We start from the raw sequence: 25,913 nt of genomic DNA on the forward strand, positions 1-25,913 counted from the left end.
AAAACTAAAGTCATCGAGAATATTAACAATTATAAAGTATGAATATCTTGCCATCATTTCTTTACATGTAGACAATTCCAAAATAAATGCAGAACTGTTTCTGGATGCTGAACACAAAAAGTACAGTTAATGTAATGTCTTTTTTGAGTTTCTTCAGGTAATGATTCGTAGGGTAATACTTATGGCTCATTCTGAAAGAGATCTCTTTGACCTTGTTAACAAGCAGGTATTTGTGTGGTAATAACCAGACTTTTTTCTAACAGATATTATTGACAAATGTATTCCAGTAAGTTGGGACATAAGGAATGGATACAATATCCCTTTGAAATAAAGCACGTATAGATCTGTTGTTCTGAGGGAGCAAGGAGAAACACATTTCTCCTATTGGAGAGTCTACTGGATTAAGAGAGGGTAGGTCAAGTAGGTGAGGTCTGGTTACACCTCTAAACGACATGAGAGTTCCAGATGGAATAGCATCAAAGACTATGGCGAACTCTCTAGGTGTAACAGGGATATTGTAACGAGAAAAAAAATCCTCATAATTGAGTAACGATACTTCTGCATTAAAAAGTTGACTCACCAGCAGGATATGCAAATGTTTACTTTTTTTATTTAACCTTTATTTAACCAGGTAGGCTAGTTGAGAACAAGTTCTCATTTACAACTGCGACCTGGCCAAGATAAAGCAAAGCGGTGCGACACAAACAACAGCACAGAGTTACACATGGAATAAACAAACAAACAGTCAATAACACAATAGAAAAAAAGTCTATATATAGTGTGTGCAAATGAGGTAAGATAAGGGAGGTAAATGCAATAAATAGGCCATAGTGGCAAAATAATTACAATTTAGCAATGAAACACTGGAGTGATAGATGTGCAGAAGATGAATGTGCAAGTAGAGATACTGGGGTGCAAAGAAGCAAAATAAATAAATAACAGTATGGGGATGAGGTAGTTGGATGGGCCATTTACAGATGGGCTATGTACAGGTGCAGTGATCTGTGAGCTGCTCTGACAGCTGGTGCTTAAAGTTAGTGAGGGAGATATGAGTCTCCAGCTTCAGTGATTTTTGCAATTCGTTCCAGTCATTGGCAGCAGAGAACTGGAAGGAAAGGCGGCCAAAGGAGGAATTGGCTTTGGGGGTGACCAGTGAAATATACCTGCTGGAGGGCGTGCTACGGGTGGGTGCTGCTAATACGACCAGTGAGCTGAGATGCGGGGCTTTACCTAGCAAAGACTTATAGATGACCTGGAGCCAGTGGGTTTAGAGACGAATATGACGCGAGGGCCAGCCAACGAGAGCATACAGGTCGCAGTGGTGGGTAGTATATGGGGCTTTGGTGACAAAATGGATGGCACTGTGATAGACTGCATCCAATTTGCTGAGTAGAGTGTTGGAGGCTATATTGTAAATGACATCGCCGAAGTCAAGGATCGGTAGGATAGTCAGTTTTACAAGGGTATGTTTGGCAGCATGAGTGAAGGATGCTTTGTTGCGAAATAGGAAGCCGATTCTAGATTTAATTTTGGATTGGAAATGCTTAATGTGAGTCTGGAAGGAGAGTTTACAGTCTAACCAGACACCTAGGTATTTGTAGATGTCCACATATTCTAAGTCAGAAACGTCCAGAGTAGTGATGCTGGACGGGCGGGCAGGTGCTGGTAGCGATCGGTTGAAGAGCATGCATTTAGTTTTACTTGCATTTAAGAGCAGTTGGAGGCCACGGAAGGAGAGTTGTATGGCATTGAAGCTCGTCTGGAGGTTAGTTAACACAGTGTCCAAAGAAGGGCCAGAAGTATACAGACTGGTATCGTCTGTGTAGAGGTAGATCAGAGAATCACCAGCAGCAAGAGCGACATCATTGATGTATACAGAGAAAAGAGTTGTCCATAGAGACTGCCAGAGGTCCGGACAACAGGCCTTCCGATTTGACATACTGAACTCTATCGGAGAAGTAGTAGGTGAACCAGGCGAGGCAATCATTTGAAAAACCAAGGCTGTTGAGTCTGCCGATAAGAATGTGGTGATTGACAGAGTCGAAAGCCTTGGCCAGGTCTATGAATACAGCTGCACAGTATTGTCTCTTATCGATGGAGGTTTTGATATCGTTTAGGACCTTGAGCGTGGCTGAGGTGCACCCATGACCAGCTCGGAAACCAGATTGCATAGCTGAGAAGATACGGTGGGATTCGAAATGGTCGGTGATCTGTTTATTAACTTGGCTTTCGAAGACTTTAGAAAGGCAGGGTAGGATAGATATAGGTCTGTAGCAGTTTGGGTCTAGAGTGTCTCCCCCTTTGAAGAGGGGGATGACTGCGGCAGCTTTCCAATCTTTGGGGATCTCAGACGATACGAAAGAGAGGTTGAACAGGCTAGTACAGGCTGGATTTGGGTGAAGGAGAAATGGGGGAGGCTTGGGAAAGTTGCTGTGGGGGGTGCAGAGCTGTTGACCAGGGTAGGGGTGGCCAGGTGGAAAGCATGGCCAGCCGTAGAAAAATGCTTATTGAAATTCTCAATTATCGTGGATTTATCGGTGGTGACAGTGTTTCCTAGCCTCAGTGCAGTGGGCAGCTGGGAGGATGTGCTCTTATTCTCCATGGACTTTACAGTGTCCCAGAACTTTTTGGAGTTTGTGCTGCAGGATGCAAATTTCTGTTTCTGTTATTAAACCAGTTCTTTAAAAAATAAAGACTTGTTTCTATACAAAATATCCTTATTGTTCCAAATGAAATACCTATGCGATGAACAATTATTTTTATAAAATGTACAAAATTTTACAAATTTTGTAGGAATCTTATCAATGTTATAGTTACAAAGTAACATAAAATTGAAGCCACCAAAATGGGAGAAGATATAATGAGTGATGAAATTCCTTAAGAATTCTTTAAGAAATGTTTAGCCCAATTTATCACTATTATTCAAAGTAGGAAGAAAAAAATAATGGCACCACCATATTCATATGTGTTCATAGCGACAGATTTCCTAATATAATGTGTACGATTTTTCCAAATGAAGTTGAAAAGCATCTGGTCAACCGCTTTACCTATTTTGTTGTCAAGTTGTAGAGACTGGGCTGCATAAGTAAGTCTGGAGATACCTTCAGCTTTAGAAAGCAATACTCAACCTTTCAAGGATAAATCCCTCTGCAACCAATGGCTCAACTTCTTTTTGTTTTTTCCATAATAGGTATGAAATTTAATGAGCATCTTTCCTGTTGGTCCTTAGATATGGTAATCCCAAGGTATGTTACTTCTTCCTTGACTGGAATATTGCAAATAGAGGGTATCACACGGTCTTTAACAGCAAACAATTCACACTTATTAAGGTTTAGGCAAAGACCAGATGCTTTGGAAAAAATATTTATCACGTCGACTGCTCTAGGAATCTGGTCAGCGACTTTCAAAAAAAGGGTGGTGTCATCTGTAAACTGACTGATGATAATATCTCTGTCAGCAATAGAGATCCCTTTTATATCGATTTAACAGAACTTGTAAGAAGTTGGGTTGCAAGCAGTTAGTGAGCATTTCTCCTTTGCTAAGATAATCCATCCACCTGACAGATGTGGCATATCAAGAAGCTGATTAAACAGCATGATCATTACACAGGTGCACCTTGTGCTGGGGACAACAAAAGGCCACTCTAAAATGTGCATTTTTGTCACACAACACAATGCCACATGTTTTGAGGGAGGGTGTAATTGGAATGCTGACTGCATGAATGTCCAACAGAGCTGTTGCCAGAGAATTTAATGTTCATTTCTCTACCATAAGCCGCCTCCAACGTCGTTTTACAGAATTTGGCAGTACATCCAACCGGCCTCAAATGGAACGACCCATACTCAAAAATGTAGGTGTGTGTGTGTGCGCGTGCGTTAATGTGTACAGTACTATATGTCTTTCTGAGTGGGTATGTGTGTATGAGTAACCTCATGTGTATGTACAGCACATATTCACATACACATTGAGTACATTTAGTTTTCTGTTGCTAGTCTTTGTCCTTCAAATTCCACCATCGGTCCCTCCCATACTGTACCCCACCCAAACTCTATAGCTATGTCCCCAGCAAAGCCCATGTTGACTGGGGCACACATGTCAAACCTCAAGGGTTTGTTAACGTGTAAAGAGGAAGCCACAAACTGTCGCTTGAGAACGTTAAATTCTGCATATCTAACCACAGTCCACACCCTTTCTTAGTAGGCCCAAGACTGCCTCAACTAAAACATCGCTCGTCTTAGATGCCTTAAATAAACAGCTTTCATTAGCGGGTAGTTTGGCCGGCAACATCTATGGGGTTATTGTGTGTCGTGTCACATGAGAATGATGCTTAAAAAATATATTGTATTTCCCCATGTTAATCAATAGGCATGACAGAGTTGAATCAGCTTCTCGTGATATAAACACACCATATTTTCTTGTAGAAAGGGCCACGTGGTTCACCTGTCATAGAGACGAATAACTATTGAATCAATCAGGTTAAATCCACTTGCAACTCACTCAAACAGATCATGGCGAAACGACTACTGTATAGGCCCACTACGTTCAATGAAGAATGGAGAAGCATTATCTGTATGTGTTTGAAAATGCTCATGACTAGACCTGATACATGCTCACAGATGGTTTCCATTAGTTACCAGCAATACATGTAAACAGTGAGTCATCTCCGCAGTGTAGGATGATGATAGCGTTCACTAATACCTCTGGTGGGGACATCTGGTGTTTCTGATCACATTTGAACAGCATGGCATGAACAGGAAGCGTTATGACAATGTGCACAGGAGCTTTGGCTGGTTGGTAGTGAAGGAAGAAATGAAAGAAAAGTCTTATTTAAGATGATATTATTATGCAGGCACTGCTTAATTGAAGTCTACTGGGTAACATGCCATTGTAGACCGCTCAGAGTTCATTTAAATACAAGATCCCCAAAGGCCCCAGTTGTAATCACAGTAACAGTTTCATGTCATTATTGATGTAGGTTTTTGAAGTGCACCTTATTCTGTTCTCAGAGCTATATGAACTTGCCTCCAGACAAGCTGAAGCTGTTGAGTCAGTATGACAATGACAAGAAGTGGGAGCTGATCTGTGATCAGGTAAGAGCATTACGTCTTGTTGGGCGCCTTATATGGGGTGATTGGTTCATGCACTAGTACATACACAGTTCTACATGGTTGGGTAACGCTTTATTTCAACGGTCCGTAATAAACCATTTATTAATCATTACTCCCACATTTATAAACCATTTACTAATCATAAGTAAGGTATTTTTGCAGTCCCTAATCTAAAGCGAGCCCTATTTAACCCTAACCCATACCTAACCCTAACCATAAATGGTGTGTAATCTTTTTGTAAATGCCTTATAAATGGTTTATTACCGACCGTTAAAATAAAGAGTAACCCATGATTGTATCTGAGATTAAGTGTTCTAAAAACACAGCATACGGAAATAATCGTAAAGAAAAATAAATGTGTATTGCTGGTGTTCGGTTGCCGATATGTAATGTAGGTTAGAGTGCAAAAAGGTCATATAGTCTTCTAGCAAAACACTACACCTCTGATGGGTTCCTGTGGTAAGCACGTTTCCCTTCAGCAGGTTGGCATGGTAACAGGGTGGTTTGCGGTGCTCGTTGTGTTTGACTGTGTCATTTGTCTTCTCACTCCCCTCATCCCCTTCTCCTTCCTCCCTCCATTCTGTGTGGTCAGGAGCGGTTCCAGGTGAAGAACCCTCCCTCTACCTATCTGACCAAGATCAAGAGCTTCTATCAGGACCAAGGAGGAGTGACCCGCAGGGTGGGTGTACAGTACCCCCCCCCCGCTCACGTTCATAGAGCTTCTAGTCATTCTCACCGTAGCCAGGGATTTCAAGAACTAAATATGCGTGTTTTGGAACAATGGGATAACAATATTACATCTACAGTAGTAGTATGTCTTTGCATTTTATGACAAAGCCGTTAAGCCAATAATATAAGGCCAGTCTCTTTAGAACAACTTCTGAACTACTGATATAAATGTTTGTGCGTTTCCTTCAGTCATAGAGCTTCTCTGTGTGGTTTTGGCCTATTTCAGTTCAAGAGGCGGGTCCAGGAGTCCACCCAGGTATTGAGAGAGCTGGAGATCTCCCTCCGCACTAATCATATTGGGTGAGTGACTGGACCAGGATTAGCCTCTGCCGAGTCCCCAATAACCAGGTGTTCCGGTTTTCATGGGAAATGGAAAGAGAGCCTGTGACGCAATTTCCGCTTTTGGACGTTAATAAGGCGACACTCTATCTTAACTTCTCCTCCACATTTACTGGATTGGTTGAACAGTGCAGATGAGAACCTCCCCTCACAGTTTTTTTCTTCTTTCTTCTTCTCGTCAAGACCAGTATGTAGGGGATCTAGTTTCAGGCGTTTATTTTACGCTTGCTATGTTAGGTTTGACCAGGACTGGTCCCACAGTTATCCCATCAGCCAGTACGACTGACTCAAGTGTCCTTAAAGTAGTATCGTGTTCTAATTCTCTTTCTCTCTATATAGCTGGGCCCAGGAGTTTCTGAATGAAGAGAACCAGGGTTTGGATGTATTGGTGGATTACCTGTCCTACGCCCAGTGTGACGCTTCGTGAGTATCCCTGCAGCCTCCCCGTCTGTCTTAACAGAATCCCGTACAGTATCAATGAGACATACAGTACCAGTCAAAAGTTTGGATACACCTACTCATTCAAGGGTTTTTCTTTATTTTTACTATTTTCTACATTGTAGAATAATAGTTAAGACATCAAAACTATGAAATAACACATATGGAAACCAAAAAAGTGTTAAACAAATCAAAATAGATTTTAGATTTTTAATTCTTCAAAGTAGTCACCCTTTGCCTTGATGACAGCTTTGCACACTCTTGGCATTCTCTCAACCAGCTTCACGAGGAATGCTTTTCCAACAGTCTTGGAGTTCTCACATATGCTGAGCACTTGTTGACTACTTTTCCTTCACTCTACGGTCCAACTCATCCCAAACCAACTTATCCCAAACCATCTCAATTGGGTTGAGGTTGGGGGATTGTGGAGGCCAGGTCATCTGATGCAGCACCATCACTCCCCTTCTTGGTCAAATAGCCCTTACACAGCCTGGAGGTGTGTCTTACGTCATTGTCCTGTTGAAAAACAAATTATTGTCCCACTAAGCGCAAACCAGATGGGATAGCGCATCGTTGCAGAATGCTGTGGTAGCCATGCTGGTCAAGTGTGCCTTGAATTCGAAATAAATCACAGACAGTGTCACCAGCAAAGCACCATCACACCTCCTCCGCCATGCTTCACGGTGGGAACCACACATGCGGAGATCATCCATTCATCTACTCTGCGTCTCACAAAGACACGGCGGTTGGAACCAAAAATCTCACATTTGGACTCATCAGACCAAAGGACAGATTTCCACCGGTCTAATGTCCATTGCTCATGTTTCTTGGCCTAAGCAAGTCTCTTCTTCTTATTGCTGTCCTTTAGTAGTGGTTTCTTTGCTGCAATTCGACCATGAAGGCCTGATTCACGCAGTCTCCTCTGACTAGTTAATGTTGAGATGTGTCTGTTACTTGGACTCTGTGAAGCAATTATTTGGGCTGCAATCTGAGGTGCAGTTAACTCTAATGAACTTATCCTCTGCAGCAGAGGTAACTCTGGGTCTTCCTTTCCTGTGGCGGTCCTCATGAGAGCCAGTTCCATCATAGCGCTTGATGGTTTTTGCGACTGCACTTGAAGAAACTTTCAAAGATCTTGACATTTTCTGTAATGACTGACCATGTCTTAAAGTAATGCTGGACTGTCGTTTCTCTTTGCTTATTTGAGCTGTTCTTGCCATAATATGGACTTGGTATTTTACCCAATAGGCCTATCTTCTGTATACACCCCTACCTTGTCACAACACAACTGATTGGCTCAAATGCATTGAGGAAAGAAATTCCACAAATTAACTTTTAACAAGGCACACCTGTTCATTGAAATGCGTTCCAGGTGACTACCTCATGAAGCTGGTTGAGAGAATGCCAAGAGTGTGCAAAGCTGTCATCAAGGCAAAGGGTGTTACTACATGTTTCCATTTGTGTTATTTCATAGTTATGATATCTTCACTATTATTCTACAATGGAGAAAATAGTAAAAATAAAGAAAATGAGTAGGTGTGTCCAAACTTTTGACTGGTACTGTAGATTTAATGTTTGATTATCTATATGTGACTATATGTTTGTGTACTTGGTAATAGGTTTGACTTGGAGGGTGCTGAGAATGGGGGAACACTGTCAGAGAGAGGGAAGCCAGTGGAGAGGTCCATGGAGGACCTGAATAAGAGTACAGGAAGCTCCCCTACACACGGCATGACCAGAGCAGCCCGCGCCCTGACCGTACGGTAAGAACCATCAGCCGTTATGAGACCCGAGTCTCACTCAGCAAGCCTTAGAGACCACAGGATAAATCTCACCATAAAATGTTCTACTGCAAAGTGGGACCTTCTGACCAGTGACCACCATCTCCTCCATCTTCTCAATATCTCCTTTGCAGCATAACCTCTCTGGCCCAGAGTAGGAGAACTCAGAAGATCTCTCGATTGGCCAGTCAGAGGGACGACGTCCATGTGTGCATCATGTGTCTGCGTGCCATCATGAACTACCAGGTGTGTGTGTGTTGTGTGGTGTGTGGGCATGACTGTGATATGGAGTGCGAAATTGTGAAATTCCAACGCTAATGATCACTTTTTCAGTCGGGCTTCAACCAAGTTATGACTCACCCACGCTGCGTCAACGAGATCACTCTCAGTCTCAACAACAAGAACCCCAGGTATGAACACCTGTGTGTGTGATGTGTGTGTGTGCATGCTTGTGCATGTGTGTGTGATGTGTGTGTGCATGCTTGTGCATGTGTGTGTGATGTGTGTGTGCATGCTTGTGCATGTGTGTGTGATGTGTGTGTGCATGCTTGTGCATGTGTGTGTGATGTGTGTGTGCATGCTTGTGCATGTGTGTGTGATGTGTGTGTGCATGCTTGTGCATGTGTGTGTGATGTGTGTGTGCATGCTTGTGCATGTGTGTGTGATGTGTGTGTGCATGCTTGTGCATGTGTGTGTGATGTGTGTGTGCATGCTTGTGCATGTGTGTGTGATGTGTGTGTGCATGCTTGTGCATGTGTGTGTGATGTGTGTGTGCATGCTTGTGCATGTGTGTGTGATGTGTGTGTGCATGCTTGTGCATGTGTGTGTGATGTGTGTGATGTGGTATTATATTCCTGGTCTCTACAGAACCAAAGCCCTGGTGTTGGAGCTGTTGGCTGCTGTGTGTCTTGTGAGGGGCGGTCATGACATCATTCTCGCCGCCTTCGACAACCTCAAGGAGGTGAAGAGATTTACCAATCTTAGCCACACTATAGCAGACTTTACTTTACCAATATGTTCTGTGTCATCTCACCTTAGCCTACTCATTTGTGTGTTCTCGGGACCAAGATTTCTCTCTTCTAAGTAATCTCATGACTGATACACGACACACCCTGTCTTAGTCACACCGAGCACACTTAGAACTCTAAAACACACACTCACACGGAGACATCATGTTGTGAGTGCGTAACCAGTTCTCACCATACTGAAAGGCCCCTTTATACAACTGTTATGTAGTCTGAAAATATTCAACTGATATCGATATAGACTTTCCATATTGGTGACCATCACGACTAATAATAGATTTAATGTTAGAAATGTTTAAAGCAGAAGTGGACCAATTTGATCAGCTTTCTATGAATACAAACGCACACACTGTAGCAAGTAGTAAAACCTACACACTCGTGTGGACATCTGTTGAAGTGCATGACTGTGTCACTGAAACAAGGAACGTCTTTCCCCATGTCCTTTCACTCAGGTGAGCGGAGAGAAGAACCGCTTCGAGAAACTGATGGAGTACTTTAGTAACGACGACAGCAACGTTGACTTCATGGTACGTGGACACAAAACGGCTTTAAGTCTCCTGGCTGATGTGTTTGCATGTACTCACAGTGTGGTTCTGAAAGGTTAAAGATCAAATATGATGATCCCTCTCTTCAGGTGGCCTCCATGCAGTTCATTAACATTGTGGTGCATTCGGTGGAGAATATGAACTTCCGTGTGCACCTGCAATATGAGTTCACTCACCACGGACTGGACCAGTACTTAGAGGTAAACTCTCCATTTATCCTTCTCATCTCATTGTTGGAAAATGGAACCGTCACAACCGCAAAACCAACTCCTTAAAACCGAAAAGAAACCGTCAGGGTAACGACGATCATGTGTGTGTGTGTGTGTCAGTCTCTGAAGCAGACAGAGAGTGAGAAGCTGCAGGTTCAGATCCAGGCCTACCTGGACAACGTGTTTGATGTGGGGGCTCTGCTGGAGGATGCAGAGAACAGGGGCGGGGTGCTGGAGCATGTGGACGAACTGCAGGAGCACAACTCACAGGTCAGTGATACACACTGTACACACACAGTCTCATTCATTCAAATCACACATTTAAAAAATGCCAGCAATTACTTTATGTCTCTGTCTGTGACCTCCGAATGTTGTGTTGTCGTGTTGTGTCATGTCGTGTTGTGGTTTTGTAGCTGAGTGCCAGGCTAGAGGAGATTGAGAGCCAGTCTGCAGAGAGGATGGCTGAACTGGAGAAACAGCTCCTCCAAGCCACCAAGGAGACAGAGCTGCTCAAGGTCTGCACTGTACAATGAATTGTGGACTGTTTACCATATATTGTATCAGACAGAAAGGTATGTGTGTGGTTGTGTGATAATAACTTTACCTTGCCTTTGTGTGTGTGCGACTGACAGGAGAGCCTGCGGGACTCCTGTTCCCAGGTCAGTTCTCTGCAGCAGAGAGAGAGGGAGAGGGAGATGAGCCAGGAGAGGGAGCGGGACAGAGAGCGTCTAAGCCAGCCCTCCTCTGAGCTGGAACTCAAGGTGCAGGAGCTGCAGGACCGAGGGCTAATCCGCCTGGGACGCACCCCCTCTGGGGCCCTAGACCTCCAGGTAGTGCCTGTCACCATCATCGAGTACGCCCCCGCCCCAGCCTCTGAGCCTCTGCTCAGCTCCACTGGCCCCAGTGCCCCTGGCCTAGACGTCCCTGATGCCACTCCCTCCTCAGCCATCTCTTCTGTCCCCCCTCCTCCTCCCCCTCCACCTCCTGGGCCTGGTGGACCTGCTCCCCCACCCCCTCCACCTCCTCCTCCTCCTCCTCCCCTGCCTGGCTCTGGTGACCCACCTCCCCGTTCTCCTCCCCCTCCTCCCAGGGGAGGTCCGCCCCCACCTCCTCCTCCACCCGGCGCTGGACCTCCGCCCCCACCAGGAGGCCCACCTTCTGGAGACAGCCAAGCCGGTAAGGTGACTCTTAACTGCTTTCATTAGAGATATACAGGTAACTGCCAAAATAAAGGAAACACCAACATCAAGTGTCTTAATAGGTCCAGAACAGCTTCAATGCACTTTGGAATAAATTCTTCAAGTGTCTGGAACTCTATTGGAGGGATGCGACACCATTCTTCCACGAGAAATTCCATCATTTTGTGTTTTGTTGATGTGGTGGAAAATGCTCTTAGGAGCCACTTCAGAATCTCCCATAAGTGTCTAATTGGGTTGAGATCTGGGGACTGAAAAGCCATGGCATATGATTTACATTGTTCATCAAACCATTCAGTGACCATTCGTGCCCTGTAGATAGGGGCATTGTCATCATATGGGGGCATAGCCTTGGTAGCCAAAATAATGGCCAAAATAATGGCCTGCCCAGCATTTTTATATATGACCATAAGCATAATAGGAAGTTCATTGCTTAATTCACTCAGGAACCACACCTGTGTGGAAGCACCTGCTTTCAATATACTTTGTATCTTAAGTGTTTCCATTATTCTGGCAGTTAAATGCGTATATCAGTGGAGGCTGCCGAGGGGAGGACGGCTCATAATAATGTCTGGAACTGAGCGAATGGAATGGCATCAAACATGTGGAAACCATGTGTTTAATGTATTTGATACCACTCCACCTATTCCCCTCCAGTAGCGATCTACAGCAGAGATTAGAAAATTGAGAGGGGAGATCATGAATATAGAGGAGAGATTAAAGAGATTAGGGTGTGAGAGGTCAAATAGGAGAGAGCTCTATGCTAATCAGATTGTCAGTCAATCTCATGAATTTGTATACGTCCAATTTGCTGAAGGGTGAAATGAGTGCACTGGCGATTGACAACTGTGATTGATTCTCTCTCCTACTCTCTCTCTTTCTCTCAGGAGGTAAAAGCAGGAAACCCATCCAGACTAAGTTCCGGATGCCTTTGCTCAACTGGCAGGCACTGAAGCCCAACCAGGTGACTGGCACGGTCTTCCACGAGCTGGACGACGAGCAGGTCTTAGGGGTAAGACCAAACCTCCACACAGATACTAATGCTGAGTGAACTCTACTCTTCCATTCTCCCTTTTCTCACCTTCCCTCTGACCCCCTTTTTCCACTTTCCTCTCCTCCCCTCTTCCTGACCCTTTTCCGCTCCTCTCTCTCTCTCTCTCTCTCTCTCTATCTCTTCCTCCTTAACCTCCCTCCTCTCTCTGCCCCTTTCTCTCTCTCCCCTCCTTACCCTCCCTCTCTAACCATCTCTGCGTGTTGTGTCAGGAGCTGAACATGGAGGCGTTTGAGGAGCAGTTTAAGACCAAGGCCCAGGGTCCTCCAGCAGCTCTGTCCACTCTTAAGGTCAAAGTGGCCCAAAAGGCCCCCAGCAAGGTCAACCTGATCGAGGGCAACAAGGCCAAGAACCTGGCCATCACGCTACGCAAGGGAGGCAGGAGCCCCGCAGACATCTGCACAGCTATAGAGACGTATGGAACTATATCTTCTCCTATTCTGTTCCTTTCCTTAGTAAACATATTTCTCTCACTCATTTAATTTCTTTATGCCTTTTTTGTTCTCTTTAATCCCTTCATTCTCTTTCTCCTCATCCCACCTTCCCCTAACACTCTTCTTTTGTCCCTTCCTTACTATCTTACTTCTCTCCCTCCCTCCTCCTTTCCCTCCTTCTCTCCAGGTATGACCAGCAGGCGTTGGGGCTGGACTTCCTGGAGCTGCTGGAGAGGTTTGTCCCGTCAGACTACGAGCTGAAGCTCCTCCAGAACTATGAGAAGGAGGGCCGTCCGCTGGATGATCTGGCAGAGGAGGACCGCTTCATGATGCGCTTTGGGAAGATCCCCCGTCTGGCCCAGCGAATCAGCACCCTCACCTTCATGGGCAACTTCCCCGAGAGCGTCAAACGTCTGCAGCCGGTAAGTCAGTTGCTCAGGACAGACAGTGAAATTGTATCTGTACAACAATGACTTTCTTCAGTATCTGATACTATAGTCATTCATAATCTCACCTACAGCAACTGAACTCCATGATCACAGCGTCCATGTCCATTAAGTCCTCGGCCAAGCTGAAGAAGATGTTAGAGGTGAGTGGAGGGCATCCCTGTCCGTCACTGCTAACCTCCAATCAGAGAGCCTCTTTAAACAGGCCTGCACTGTCTATGTAACACATTCTGTATCTGGCTCCTCCTTTACAGATCATCCTAGCCTTTGGGAACTACATGAACAGCAGTAAGAGGGGTGCAGCCTATGGGTTCCGCCTGCAGAGTCTGGACCTGGTGAGTACCCCTCTGCTCTTGAGGCAAAATTGTTTCCCTTGTTTAACATGAATAGAACCATCACTAAGGTAGAGATTAACCGGCTTGAAATAGTATGGCTTAAACTCTATAGCGATAAATAAGTCGCTATTAGCTAAAGCAAGGTTTTGGACTGTTGAGGGCGCTATGGTATCTTGATAGGCAGGCCAGTCCATCTTTGGGAGATGACTCCATCTGTCCCTCTCCTTGTCTCTGTCCTGTCAGCTGCTGGACACCAAGTCTACAGACCGCTCCCAGACCCTGCTACACTTCATCTCCAGCATCGTCCAGGAGAAATACCCTGAACTCAACAACTTCCACACTGAGCTGCACTTTGTGGACAAGGCTGGCCTAGGTGCGGGAACGCAATCAACGGTTGCACGCGCACACACACATGTGCACACAGCTTGAAAAAAATGCAGCTCTTCATAGTGAGAATAACTGACGCCCTGTTTCTCTCCTGTGTTTGTGTGTTTCAGTGTCTCTGGACAGTATTCTTCAGGATATCCGCTCTCTGGAGAGGGGAATGGAAGTGACCAAGAAGGAGTTCCTGGTGCAGGAAGACAACACAGTGCTGAGGGACTTTGTCAAGACAAACAGTGAATTACTGGACTCGTTACTCAAAGACAGCAAAACGGCTCAGGTTGGAATCTCATAGCATTTGAACTTAATAGACACATCCAACACACATAATTCCACAGAAGATGTTCAATACATATTTTAGTGTGAGCGTCATCTCTCCTCCTCTTCCTCTCTCACCTCCTCCACTAGGAGGCGTATGGCTCGGTGGTGGAGTATTTTGGAGAGAACCCCAAGACCACACAACCCTCCATGTTTTTCCCTCTGTTTGTCCGCTTCATGAAGGCCTATAAGGTGAGGTGGTGCCCCCATAATGGGAAAGGATAAGGAAATAGCTCATTATGTTTAACTTGTGCATTTTGTAATTATATGCATGTTTGTTAAAGGGGCAGTGCAGTCAAAAATGTGATTTTCCTGTTTTATATATATTTTCCACACTATGTTTGAATAATACTGTGAAATTGTGAACATTACGATAATGCACTTTTGGTGTAAGAGCTGTTTGGCATGGTCGGGTGGGGTTTTTGGACCACCTGGTAAGTTAATAGACCAATAACAAAGAAAATTTGCCCTCCTCTCTGCCATTTACAGCTAGTTTTCAGGTTACACGTTCCTCCTATTAGGCTCCTCCAGTTAGGGCCCTCTCTCAGACCACGTCTAGACAGCCCAAGCACAATTCTTGCTTGAGAAATAGCATTTAGCTAAGACGCTATTTCTGTTTATTTTACCATTTGAATTGAAAACAATCACAGCAAGGTACTTAATTGTCGCTCAGAAATTATTTGATATTGAGATTAAACGGCTGTGTTGGACCTCTAATGACCTGTTTTGTGTGTGTGTGTCCCACACAGCAAGCAGAGAAGGATAATGAACAGAAGAAGAGACTGGAGGCCCAGAGCAGTGAGAACCAAGCAGAGTCTCCCTCCCCTAGAAAGAAAGAGGCTGCAGGACACAAGGTAGGACAATAGACTATAGACCGATGCCCCATACCAACTCAATCCACCGCAATCTCTACATTCCATACAGTCAGTTAAAAAAGGAGGTGGAGATGGAGTACTATCGTTTTGTAGCTTCCCTTATGACTGATCGACCGGTGACTAGTCATTCTAGTGTGGTCCATACCTCATATGCCAATGTGTCAGCTTTACCCTTTGACCCCTGCCAGTCTCCCATGATGCCCAAGATGGACCTGATAGCGGAGCTGAAGAAGAGGCAGGTGAAGCCTCAGGTGAAGGATGGGGCCCTGGAGGACATCATCACAGGTATGACAAACCACTACGGCTAGAATACATTGTGCACTATAGTCTTATATTGTAGTTTATGATCTATAAAACAGAGTTAAGAATGCTTATAGTCAATGCCATAGCACATTATGAGTGTGCTATAAGGCACTATAAAATACATGAATGCTTTATATGTATGTAAATCATTACCACACTTTTCCCCAGTACAATCGGAGATAGATACCCCTTGCTAAGTTTCAGTGGTTGTGTCTATGTGCTTTGTCCCAGACCTGAGGAACTCACCGTTCAGAGCAACAGATGGACGGAGACCAGCACCGCGTCAAGACACCTGAACAACTCCAGCTCCAAGACCCACAACTCCACTGAGATTACTGTACACACTCAATGTCAATGTGTATGCATACACAGAACACAAATACATACCTGTACTGTACATACACAATACACCTACATTAGTACTGAAGATTATATGGCCTTTTACCTATCAATACACATTTAAACAACAGTATGAATTGACTCTGTAACTATACGTCATGAGCAAATGTGTAACATACAAATACATTGGTGCATTTTTATCCATTTAGCTTTTTAAAATAACTTTCAAGTTTTTGTTCCGTTCATCTTTTAATGAGTACATTCTTAAAAAAAAAAAAAAAACAAGTTTCACATTATTGTATCACTCCAAATTCATGACTCAAGTACTTGCTTACCCTAGAGTGGATCCGTGACCTGCCAAGCCTTTAGAAAGTCTATGTGCCCTGTAGTCATATCAGAGTGTTCACGTTATGTCTGTACATGAAACATCCTCCTAGCCCCAGGCGGGATGAGCGGCGAGAGCATTCCATACCCAGTTAACAATACTACAATGACCCATCTGAGGGCCGCCGCTGGACCTGTCGCAGGGACTCCACCTACTGACGGGATACTTTACTGATCCCAAAAGGGAGAGAAGATCAACTTACCGGTACTGTCTACGATAAAGCCAAACCCGGACTCCGACTGTACAAGAGAGCTGCACTTTATTAGACACACACAACCACAGCAAGTATGTACAAAAGGAAGCAGGTTCAACTGCCGGTCTTCTCACAGAAAGAAAAAAAAATCACATTTCTCACAGAATATCATGGCATCCACACTGATAAATCAGAATGTCCTGTATCAGTAGGTATTTATATTTCTATAGATCTATTTTTTTGTTGTATTGTTCATTATGTCACACTACTCTACAAGTGGGAGATCATAATTGGTGGGTTTTTCTGGTGAAGGTGCTTTGAAGTGTTCCAGATCGTTCCGGGTTGTTGGGAACACTCCTCACTCTCAGCCATCATCACCGTAGCATCACTGATCACAGTAAGACTGAACATGCCTGTGTCACAGAAAGATCCAAGGTAAAAAGGTCTGGTTCTCTACCGTTGTAAACCTTTAAAGTGGTACACCTCTTTTTCTATCTCGCTCTGTTCTTTAAGAAAACACGTAGACAACACTTTTCAACTGCACCGTGCGATTGCTTGACAATATTTCATGCATTGTTTTAGAATATACCTTTGTATCCATCATCTTTTAATGAATAAAACATTATTTTGGACATAATATGTTGTTGAACTTTCTAGGAATTACTCCGTCTATTTACATATCGTTTTGTTTTGTTTTCTTCTCGATGCCAAGATTTTGGAACATCCACACACTCATGTCAGAAACTCATACAGTACTGTACACACTCATGTCAGAACCTCATACAGTACTGTACACACCACAGAAAGCAGGTCAAATAATACACACATGTCGCTTTCATTTATTCAAAACAGAACCAAACATGTCTCAATAGACAATGATTATGATGATGAAGAAAAAGCGAATGCTCCATAATTATCTGTGTTATGTGCTCTTGGTTTGTCATTGAAACCTAAATGACTTATTCAATGCTGAGATCCTTCTCCGTTAATACCTTTGGGCCATAATGATGTAATGCCATCCTATCGTACCACCAGCAGAGGGGTTTCTAGTATGGGCTATTCATTTTAGTGGGATACCTTCAGGAGGAACAGCCAACCCCTCTCTTGTGAACAGTCCTTTCACAGTCGATCAATACAACCAATCCGAGCAGCAAGGTCATGTTGCATCATCAGGTAAACGCCCACTTCACAGTATTGTCGCTCATCCCCACCTGTCTCTCTCTCTCTCTCTCTCTCGCTGTCTCCCACCAGACTTCTCTCTAACACCACTGGAATCAGCCAAGGGTGAAGAACACATCAGTCAGGTATAGGGAGTGCCTTGTAATACAAAGACTAGAACAGAGACTAGAAGAGGACTAAGTAAACCAACAGAAGTTCCAAAGAAAAGGTACGCCCCTAAGAACAGGTCTAGGAACAGCTCCCCTTACCACAAAATGAGTGTTAGCTAGTGGAGGCCTGGGAGCAGACATTGTACTGGACCAGCTCAGGGGCAACCTCTCCCTAAACATACCAGTAGCATGGGCCAGCAGGCCAGCAAAAGAGGAAACTCACACAACTGTTAAAAATAGTGCTAATAAAAATATCCCAGAATTAAAAATGAGCTCCACTGTATATTACATACCTGTTCTGTCTTCTATACAGATAAATATTTTCAAATCAATATAAAAATGTTCTGCTTATGAATAAATAATTTGCTAATGTGAAATACATTATCTCTCTTGAAGAATTGATAAGGAAAGTCTGTACAAAATGCCTACTTATATAAATCCCCAAAAGAGGATGATTTAAATTGTACATTATAATAATTTAATCCAGACCTATGTGTCACACTTTCTTCACAATTATATTAATATTATACACAAACATCTTAACGAAGATATATTTATATATGTATCCTTATTTTACTTTTCATTTCAAGTTTGCATGAACTATCTCTCTGATTGCCAGGGGCTTTCACTACGAGTGTCTCCACTCTCCATCCTCCTCTCCTCATCCCCACTACCAATAAACCCCTCCAAGACTCAGCCATATTGAAATCTCCTGTCCAATAACACTAGTGCTATGGTGATTCAAAAACGCATTGTCACGCAGTCTTGGGGTTCTCATCTTGGACTTTCCTGTGTAAAAGCAGCGAAGTGTGAATACCTCCCTTCCTCCCCATCACCCTGCCAGACACAAAAGCAGCGCTGGGAGTTATGGATTTGAGTGTGGAGTTGAATGTGTAAGTGAATTTCTTTCATTTGGCTTCACTTCATAAAACCCAGGGCTCGAGTCCTGCATTGCTACAGTGCAGCCAGTGTGAGGCTTAACTAACTCGCTGCGCCGTGAGCTTACCGTTTTCTCGCTGACAGAACAGACGGTGTGCTTATTGCGGTGCCACGGCTACATTCTGACACACTCTGGTGTGTGTGTGTGTGTGTGTGTGTGTGTGTGTGTGTGTGTGTGTGTGTGTGTGTGTGTGTGTGTGTGTGTGTGTGTGTGTGTGTGTGTGTGTGTGTGTGTGTGTGTGTGTGTGTGCGCCCTTTGTTCTGATCTTTACAGCCATATGTTGTCGAAGCCACTGATCTGATTTGGACCATCATTCCAAGGTTCCTCGGCCTGCAAAAACACAAACGTGCACACGATCTGTACTGCTATAAGCAAGAACAGTATCTTTGGTGGGTCTCCAATGAAACCAAAGTTCCAGAGGGTTCATGCAGATAGGTCCACTCTGTGCTCTCATGGGGAAATTGCAACATCGATCATTTTGTGCAATTATAACAGTACCATGGCAGTCAGACATACAGGTCCAGTGGGAACCTCTTCCAAGAAGGGTTTGATTCATAGACACATCTCCCCCAAAGGACAGCACAGATAGCAAGTTGCAAAAAATAATAGCCTTCTTAAATTCAAAAGGGTGTCAAACAGTGACGTCCAGATAAACATGTCTAACCAGCAGTAGAGAAGAGTTAAAGCACTTTGTTATTACACTAGCCTTCAAACATGAAAACCACAACCAATCTCCCACCTCAAGCTGTCTGCACTTGACACCGGCCTCGTTCACAAGCAATTGTTTTCATCTCAATGCCGCAAAGAATCAATTTCACGCACTTGTCTCCTGAACAATTGAAGAATGAACTAGGACTACACACAGCCATAACCCCCTAGGTCGCCTTGGTGACGCATCACAGAAGAAAGAGAGCTTCAGAGTGTTTGCTGGCGTAAGATTAACAGCAGGGAAACCATCGACACGTCTTTGATGAAAGTGTGTTTCTATCCTTATAACACTTCCGAGCTCTTAAGTCAGCTGTGAGGAATGGAGCCAGTGATCTGCGTAAGCACTCCGGTTTAAGGGGAGAACACTCATATACCCTGGAGCTGCCTTCGTACATGAACCAAATTATTCTCCGAAACATATTTCACAGAACGAAAGCAGCCATATCCTGTGGAAACCTTACTAATGCACAACCAACAGCTGTGGGCTAAGCCCGCTTCTGTGTCGGGGGAGGTCCAGATAAACTTATTGTGGGTTTTATCTAGAGCAAATACTGAAAATACACACAGGCCAAAATGAAACTCATTGTGCCACATGTCTTGTAAATAATCAGCTAAATACTAATCAGCTGGTCCACATCTCTGGTCCCTTTCAGAAGGGAATTCATTTGTGCCGTTGTTTCTCTCTCTCAACATTCTGTTCCTTTTAACCATTCAAATCGATTACTACCTAAAGGACTGCATTATCAAACCGGTGTGGGTTAATTCATGACCAGTGGTTCTACAGTCATGAAATTAAGAAATGGGCAATCTAGTCAACAGTTTTGACTCAAAACAACTGGAGACTGTGCTTTTCATAAACAGTTTGGTGGATCTCCGTCTCACTGGCGTGTCGGAGACCGTGCGCGCATCTACTGCTGTATGCCTGTGCCTGGTCACGTGAGCGTGTGTTGAGTTCAGAGTGCAATCACTGCAGCAGGGAACGCCAGTCCAAGGCAAAACCCGTCAACTGTGGATACGTCCTGATTGTCGTGCAACATTCATGTCTACACATTCTACATTCTTTAACGATCACTTTCAATGTTTAAATCTATTTTCTTTTTTCTTTTTTCCCTTCTTCGTGTACCAGCTCAGTCGTTAAATAACGGGTCTACTGTAATATCACATTACTGTTCCTATAATGTGCTATTGTGGGCGATACAATTGTGCGCAGACTCTCAAACCAGAGGACTTGAACAAAAGCAGCTCCCTGGCCTTTTCCTCCATTGCCAAACTGTGCTAATAGTGGGGCCATAGAGAACGAGGGTAAGAATGGAATCAGATGCCGGAGAGAAGAAGCCTAAAGCCACTTCAGGGGTGTAGCATTAGATAAACAGTGGAATGTACAGTCACATTGAATGGGATCCGTTTCATTCATGTAAAGTCTTTACAAAACAGGGAGAACTATAGCACCAGTTTAGACTTCTACATAGGTGATGCAATAAGTCCAAAATAAAGAAACGAACAAACAGAAAACTGTCTCAGAATGGAAACCACCACCTTGGTTTAGCTTTGTTTTTCTTTACAGATTCACATTGTGCCAGGTGATGGAATACGACTGCTATAGCTCTGAACACACACGACTACTGTACTGTACTCGTTGATTATTGCAACTCTACTCTGTATAATATAAGTCACAGTCTAGATATCACATCTACTCCACTAAGGTTCCTTCCAGTAAGATTTGGCAAATGGTGCGATGATAAACTGAGGGTTCATAAAGTACTGGCACTGTTTTTCTGCCCACCCAGACCAGATCAGACCGGACCAGACCAGACCAGGCCGGATCAGACCAGACCAGACAAGGCAGTGGGAGGGAGAGGAGGCCGAGGCCCATCTTTGAGCTCTCTCTCTGGGGGTCTTGGAAACTGTCAGTACTACTGAGTGGGAGAGCCAGAGAGGAACCACCATCAACTCTTGTACTGTATAATTATAGATATGTGAAGATTCTGGCTGCTGGACTGAGACCAAGGGCAGCAAAGTGACACTCAGAAAGTCAACTCTGGGGAACTCCCCACTGATATGTGTCGCTGCATGTGACTCTTGGCATTGAGGGCTAGGGTAGAGGGCGGGACTAGTGTATTTGTTTTCCTCTTCATTTTTGGCATGTGATGTTGCTTTGATTGCGCTCCTCCTCCTCTTCCTCCTCTCATCCATCCTCTTGTACTTCACTGTGAGTTGCTAGGGGAGACAGGCTTGGGCAGGGTCTTGCTGTCACGTTCCTTGTAGCTGATGGAGCCGGAGCACTGCAGGCTGCGGCCGCTGGGCTTGAGCCCCACGGAGGAGAGGTTGAGGGAGGTCAGGGGGGTTGGGGAGGAGGGCGAGGAGGAGGGGGTGGAGGTGGTGGAGGTGGGGGAGGTGGAGGAGGAGGAAGAGGAGGTGGTGATTGAGGTGTTGGTGGAGTTGGAGGAGCGACCGTTGGACAGGGGCAGGGAGGAGGCGCGCTGCTGCTCGCGTAGGAGGCGGTGTTGGCGGAAGGTGGAGGAGAGGAGCAGGGCCTCGGCGCTCAGGCTGGAGGCTGATAGGCTGGAGGCTGACAGGCTGGCCAGCAGGGCTTTGGCCTGGCTGGAGGAGGCTGTCAGGGAAGACAGCGCCCCCTCCTGGGGATACTTCCTCAGACCCGGGGCGAACACAGTCGAGGCCGAACTGGAGGACAGGCGGCCGGAGAAACTGGCAGCTTTGGTGCCTGACAGGAGGGGCTCAATACTGCTGCTGCTGTTCCCATGGGCCTATGGGTCAGACCCAGGGACAGACCAGGAAGAGGAGGAACAGGAGGAGGAACATGGAGAATTGGGGAAAATTGGAAAGGTTTCAGGGAAAAAGAGAAATGAAAGAAGAGAGTACAGTCATATAGTTGGTAGTGGTCCCCGACAACACCCTTCCATTCACACAGACATGCGCACACACAAACATACAGAACACACACACAAACACACCAAGGGGAGAGTGGTAGATATCTTGTGCATCGTGGGGTCAATGTAGGACATGAGAGGGTACAGGAGTCAGAGACTGCCAATACCCATGTTAAGCCAACAGAGAGGAGGGGGGCTTAAGGGCGTGGACCAGGAGTAGCAGGGGATGGGGTGGGGGGTCAGATGCAGCTCTGTAGTCAGGTGGTTGGTGCTGAGGAGGAGTCTGGAGAGGACAGGCACGGAGCACAGGCTGGTCCCTCACTCACTGTGCAGGGTCAGAGGTCACAGAGGCGCAGGGGTGGGCCGGGTGGTACAGGATGGCCCAGGAGGATCACACAGGTGACAGGGTGGTGGGTGAGGTGGTGGTGGCGCCCCAGGAACAGGTGGTGTTGAGAGGCACAGGCAGGGTGGGGTAAGGGACGAGGGGTGAGAGGTGGGGGGTGAGGAAGGAGGGGTGAGATGAGAACATGAGACAAACACAGGAAATTCAGGTTAGTATCAGCTAATGTTGATGCTAGCCAAGAGTGCCAAATACACAGAATGAGACAATACATTCTTTTTTTTGTATTATGATACCAACAGTCTGAAGTGAAAATGTAACAGAAGTGTACAGGTTGTCCGTTACGGTTTTGACTGTTTTTTTAATGGACGTCCGAGTCATTAAAAATGCAAAACACATTAAATGAACAGCATCACGCATATTCCCCTTTGTGTGATGCTAGAGTATACCAGTAGATGGCGCTGTGTTGGCAGTGAGACATTATGGTAACGCTGTACACATTATACCGTATAGGGGGTGTATTCTCTGTAAATGCAGTCTGCCAGCATTCAGTCTCTCTCATAGAGGAAGGCTGGAGGCGAGTGGCAGTACCAGGGCATTGGCAGAAGACAGGCAGTGCCAAACGCTAACAGAGCTATGCCAGAGCACGAGTGTGTGAGGGTCCCCTACTCTGTGATCAGTCCTACATCGGTGCCACTGGCTGATGACACCTGTCTAGACATCTGTGCTTGTGGCCAGGGGATGAGAGGAAGACGAAGAGTCTGATGTGACTATCCCAACTCTGTATCATCAGTCAGACAGACACTGGGCGAAAGCAATACCAGGTTTTATATCAAAGGTCATCGTTTATTTAGAGGTGACTTTGATTAAATCCAGGATTGCAAATCATTTGCTCTTGAATAACTCTTGTACATAGATATGTCAAAAGTTCTCTTCCACAATGTTCCCAAATAAAAGCAACCCACTATTTCTGAGAGGTTTCTACTCTGCCCTGAGTGGTTGGAGGGTGTTAGTGTGGAGACAGAGGGGATTTGGTCTGTGTGGTTTGTTGGACAGCAGGTGCGTGTTGTGTGGCCTGTGAGGCTTTAACCTGCTCTGTTGGCTGGTGCTCCAGTAACTCTGGTGCTGCTGTCTGCCCCCAGGGAAAGAGGCTGTTCCTTCTGCCTGAGGACACCCTCTCTCTCTCCTCTCTCTCAAGCCTTGCTTCCGCAAACATTTATTCCGCTCTGTTAGTGCGGTAAGATAGCCTCCTCTCATCTCCGGAAGCTCAGAGCTGCCTGCCAAAACACTGTGTCGTGGGACTGGCCTTTACTACCCCCCTCCCCCCACTAGCCTGCTTCACAGCCAGAAGTAATAAGAAGCGAAATGGGAAATGGAAATCGAGGATTGTGGTATGAAAAGGATTCACATTGTCATGGCCTCCTTGATCTGCACCAAGGCCAACGAACCGAAATGGTGGCTTTGAACTGTCTGTTCTTATAACAGCTCGGTGATTTAAAAAATCCTCTCACGCCTGGATGGCTCTGACGTCTCCTGGTACTGGAGCAGTGCATAATAACAAGCGCCTGGCACAACGGCACTGAGTATCATCTCACAATGCACTGTTCAGTCTCCACCACGCACGCACGCACGCACGCACGCACGCACGCACGCACACACACACACACACACACACACACACACACACACACACACACACACACACACACACACACACACACACACACACACACACACACACACACACACAGATAACACACATATGAAAGCTTTCGCACCACCGATAATGTCAATTCATAACACCACTGAGGATAGAAGCAGAAAAGAGACAAACAGAGAAAAGATAGGAAGATGAAAGGATAGAGTGATGACCAGAGAGAGAGAGGGTCAATGTAAGAGTTTGGGGTCAGGGGTCATCTCTGGGGAGAAGAGATCTTTTTACCTTCAGCTGTGGCTCCAGTAGAAAGGACACCCATGGTGGGCATATCTGGGTGGGTGTGAGTCAAAACAACAGCATCAGTAGGGAGTGGGGCTACTAACTTACAACTCTATGGGAGTGGGGAAACTAACTTACAACTCTATGGGGGTGGGGAAACTAACTTACAACTCTATGGGGGTGGGGAAACTAACTTACAACTCTATGGGGGTGGGGAAACTAACTTACAACTCTATGGGGGTGGGGAAACTAACTTACAACTCTATGGGGGTGGGGAAACTAACTTACAACTCTATGGGAGTGGGGAAACTAACTTACAACTCTATGGGGGTGGGGAAACTAACTTACAACTCTATGGGGGTGGGGAAACTAACTTACAACTCTATGGGAGTGGGGAAACTAACTTACAACTCTATGGGGGTGGGGAAACTAACTTACAACTCTATGGGAGTGGGGAAACTAACTTACAACTCTATGGGAGTGGGGAAACTAACTTACAACTCTATGGGGGTGGGGAAACTAACTTACAACTCTATGGGGGTGGGGAAACTAACTTACAACTCTATGGGAGTGGGGAAACTAACTTACAACTCTATGGGGGTGGGGAAACTAACTTACAACTCTATGGGGGTGGGGAAACTAACTTACAACTCTATGGGGGTGGGGCTACTAACTTACAACTCTATGGGAGTGGGGAAACTAACTTACAACTCTATGGGGGTGGGGAAACTAACTTACAACTCTATGGGGGTGGGGAAACTAACTTACAACTCTATGGGGGTGGGGAAACTAACTTACAACTCTATGGGGGTGGGGAAACTAACTTACAACTCTATGGGGGTGGGGAAACTAACTTACAACTCTATGGGGGTGGGGAAACTAACTTACAACTCTATGGGAGTGGGGAAACTAACTTACAACTCTATGGGGGTGGGGAAACTAACTTACAACTCTATGGGGGTGGGGAAACTAACTTACAACTCTATGGGGGTGGGGAAACTAACTTACAACTCTATGGGGGTGGGGAAACTAACTTACAACTCTATGGGAGTGGGGAAACTAACTTACAACTCTATGGGGGTGGGGAAACTAACTTACAACTCTATGGGAGTGGGGAAACTAACTTACAACTCTATGGGGGTGGGGAAACTAACTTACAACTCTGTGGGGGTGGGGAAACTAACTTACAACTCTATGGGGGTGGGGAAACTAACTTACAACTCTATGGGGGTGGGGAAACTAACTTAAAACTCTATGGGGGTGGGGAAACTAACTTACAACTCTATGGGGGTGGGGAAACTAACTTACAACTCTATGGGGGTGGGGAAACTAACTTACAACTC

General features: G+C 45.2%; 2 protein-coding genes across 14 annotated transcripts in view; one reads left to right on the forward strand and one right to left on the reverse strand.

The window, feature by feature from the left end:
- Positions 1 to 16,960, forward strand: part of LOC129829955 (formin-like protein 1) — a 19,803-nt gene extending 2,843 nt beyond the window's left edge. Inside the window, exons 2-25 of the mRNA XM_055892015.1 lie at positions 5,007 to 5,090; positions 5,701 to 5,787; positions 6,064 to 6,137; positions 6,516 to 6,599; positions 8,234 to 8,377; positions 8,530 to 8,641; positions 8,729 to 8,805; positions 9,263 to 9,356; positions 9,873 to 9,947; positions 10,055 to 10,165; positions 10,295 to 10,444; positions 10,588 to 10,689; positions 10,807 to 11,350; positions 12,258 to 12,382; positions 12,634 to 12,836; positions 13,043 to 13,277; positions 13,376 to 13,444; positions 13,556 to 13,636; positions 13,880 to 14,009; positions 14,134 to 14,297; positions 14,426 to 14,527; positions 15,085 to 15,189; positions 15,399 to 15,495; positions 15,745 to 16,960. Of these exons, the coding sequence (XP_055747990.1) occupies positions 5,007 to 5,090; positions 5,701 to 5,787; positions 6,064 to 6,137; positions 6,516 to 6,599; positions 8,234 to 8,377; positions 8,530 to 8,641; positions 8,729 to 8,805; positions 9,263 to 9,356; positions 9,873 to 9,947; positions 10,055 to 10,165; positions 10,295 to 10,444; positions 10,588 to 10,689; positions 10,807 to 11,350; positions 12,258 to 12,382; positions 12,634 to 12,836; positions 13,043 to 13,277; positions 13,376 to 13,444; positions 13,556 to 13,636; positions 13,880 to 14,009; positions 14,134 to 14,297; positions 14,426 to 14,527; positions 15,085 to 15,189; positions 15,399 to 15,495; positions 15,745 to 15,809 (3,114 nt within the window). The 3' untranslated portion in view covers positions 15,810 to 16,960. The remainder of the gene's footprint in view (positions 1 to 5,006; positions 5,091 to 5,700; positions 5,788 to 6,063; positions 6,138 to 6,515; positions 6,600 to 8,233; positions 8,378 to 8,529; positions 8,642 to 8,728; positions 8,806 to 9,262; positions 9,357 to 9,872; positions 9,948 to 10,054; positions 10,166 to 10,294; positions 10,445 to 10,587; positions 10,690 to 10,806; positions 11,351 to 12,257; positions 12,383 to 12,633; positions 12,837 to 13,042; positions 13,278 to 13,375; positions 13,445 to 13,555; positions 13,637 to 13,879; positions 14,010 to 14,133; positions 14,298 to 14,425; positions 14,528 to 15,084; positions 15,190 to 15,398; positions 15,496 to 15,744) is intronic.
- The window catches only part of srcin1a (SRC kinase signaling inhibitor 1a), a 145,844-nt gene continuing 136,410 nt past the window's right edge, over positions 16,480 to 25,913 (reverse strand). For 10 of the 13 annotated variants that reach the window (XM_055891954.1, XM_055891919.1, XM_055891945.1 and 7 more), the window contains 2 exons: positions 24,577 to 24,621; positions 16,480 to 22,171 (listed from right to left, as the gene is read on the reverse strand). In XM_055891954.1, coding sequence (XP_055747929.1) covers positions 21,611 to 22,171; positions 24,577 to 24,621 — 606 coding nt within the window. In that variant the 3' untranslated portion in view covers positions 16,480 to 21,610. Of the gene's footprint in view, positions 22,620 to 24,576; positions 24,622 to 25,913 lie in introns of all 13 variants that reach the window. The other 3 variants (XR_008755479.1, XM_055891962.1, XM_055891996.1) reach the window with 3 other exon arrangements.

Source organism: Salvelinus fontinalis, chromosome 2 (assembly GCF_029448725.1).
Source record: "Salvelinus fontinalis isolate EN_2023a chromosome 2, ASM2944872v1, whole genome shotgun sequence".
In the NCBI taxonomy this organism is placed as follows: Eukaryota; Metazoa; Chordata; class Actinopteri; order Salmoniformes; family Salmonidae; genus Salvelinus; species Salvelinus fontinalis.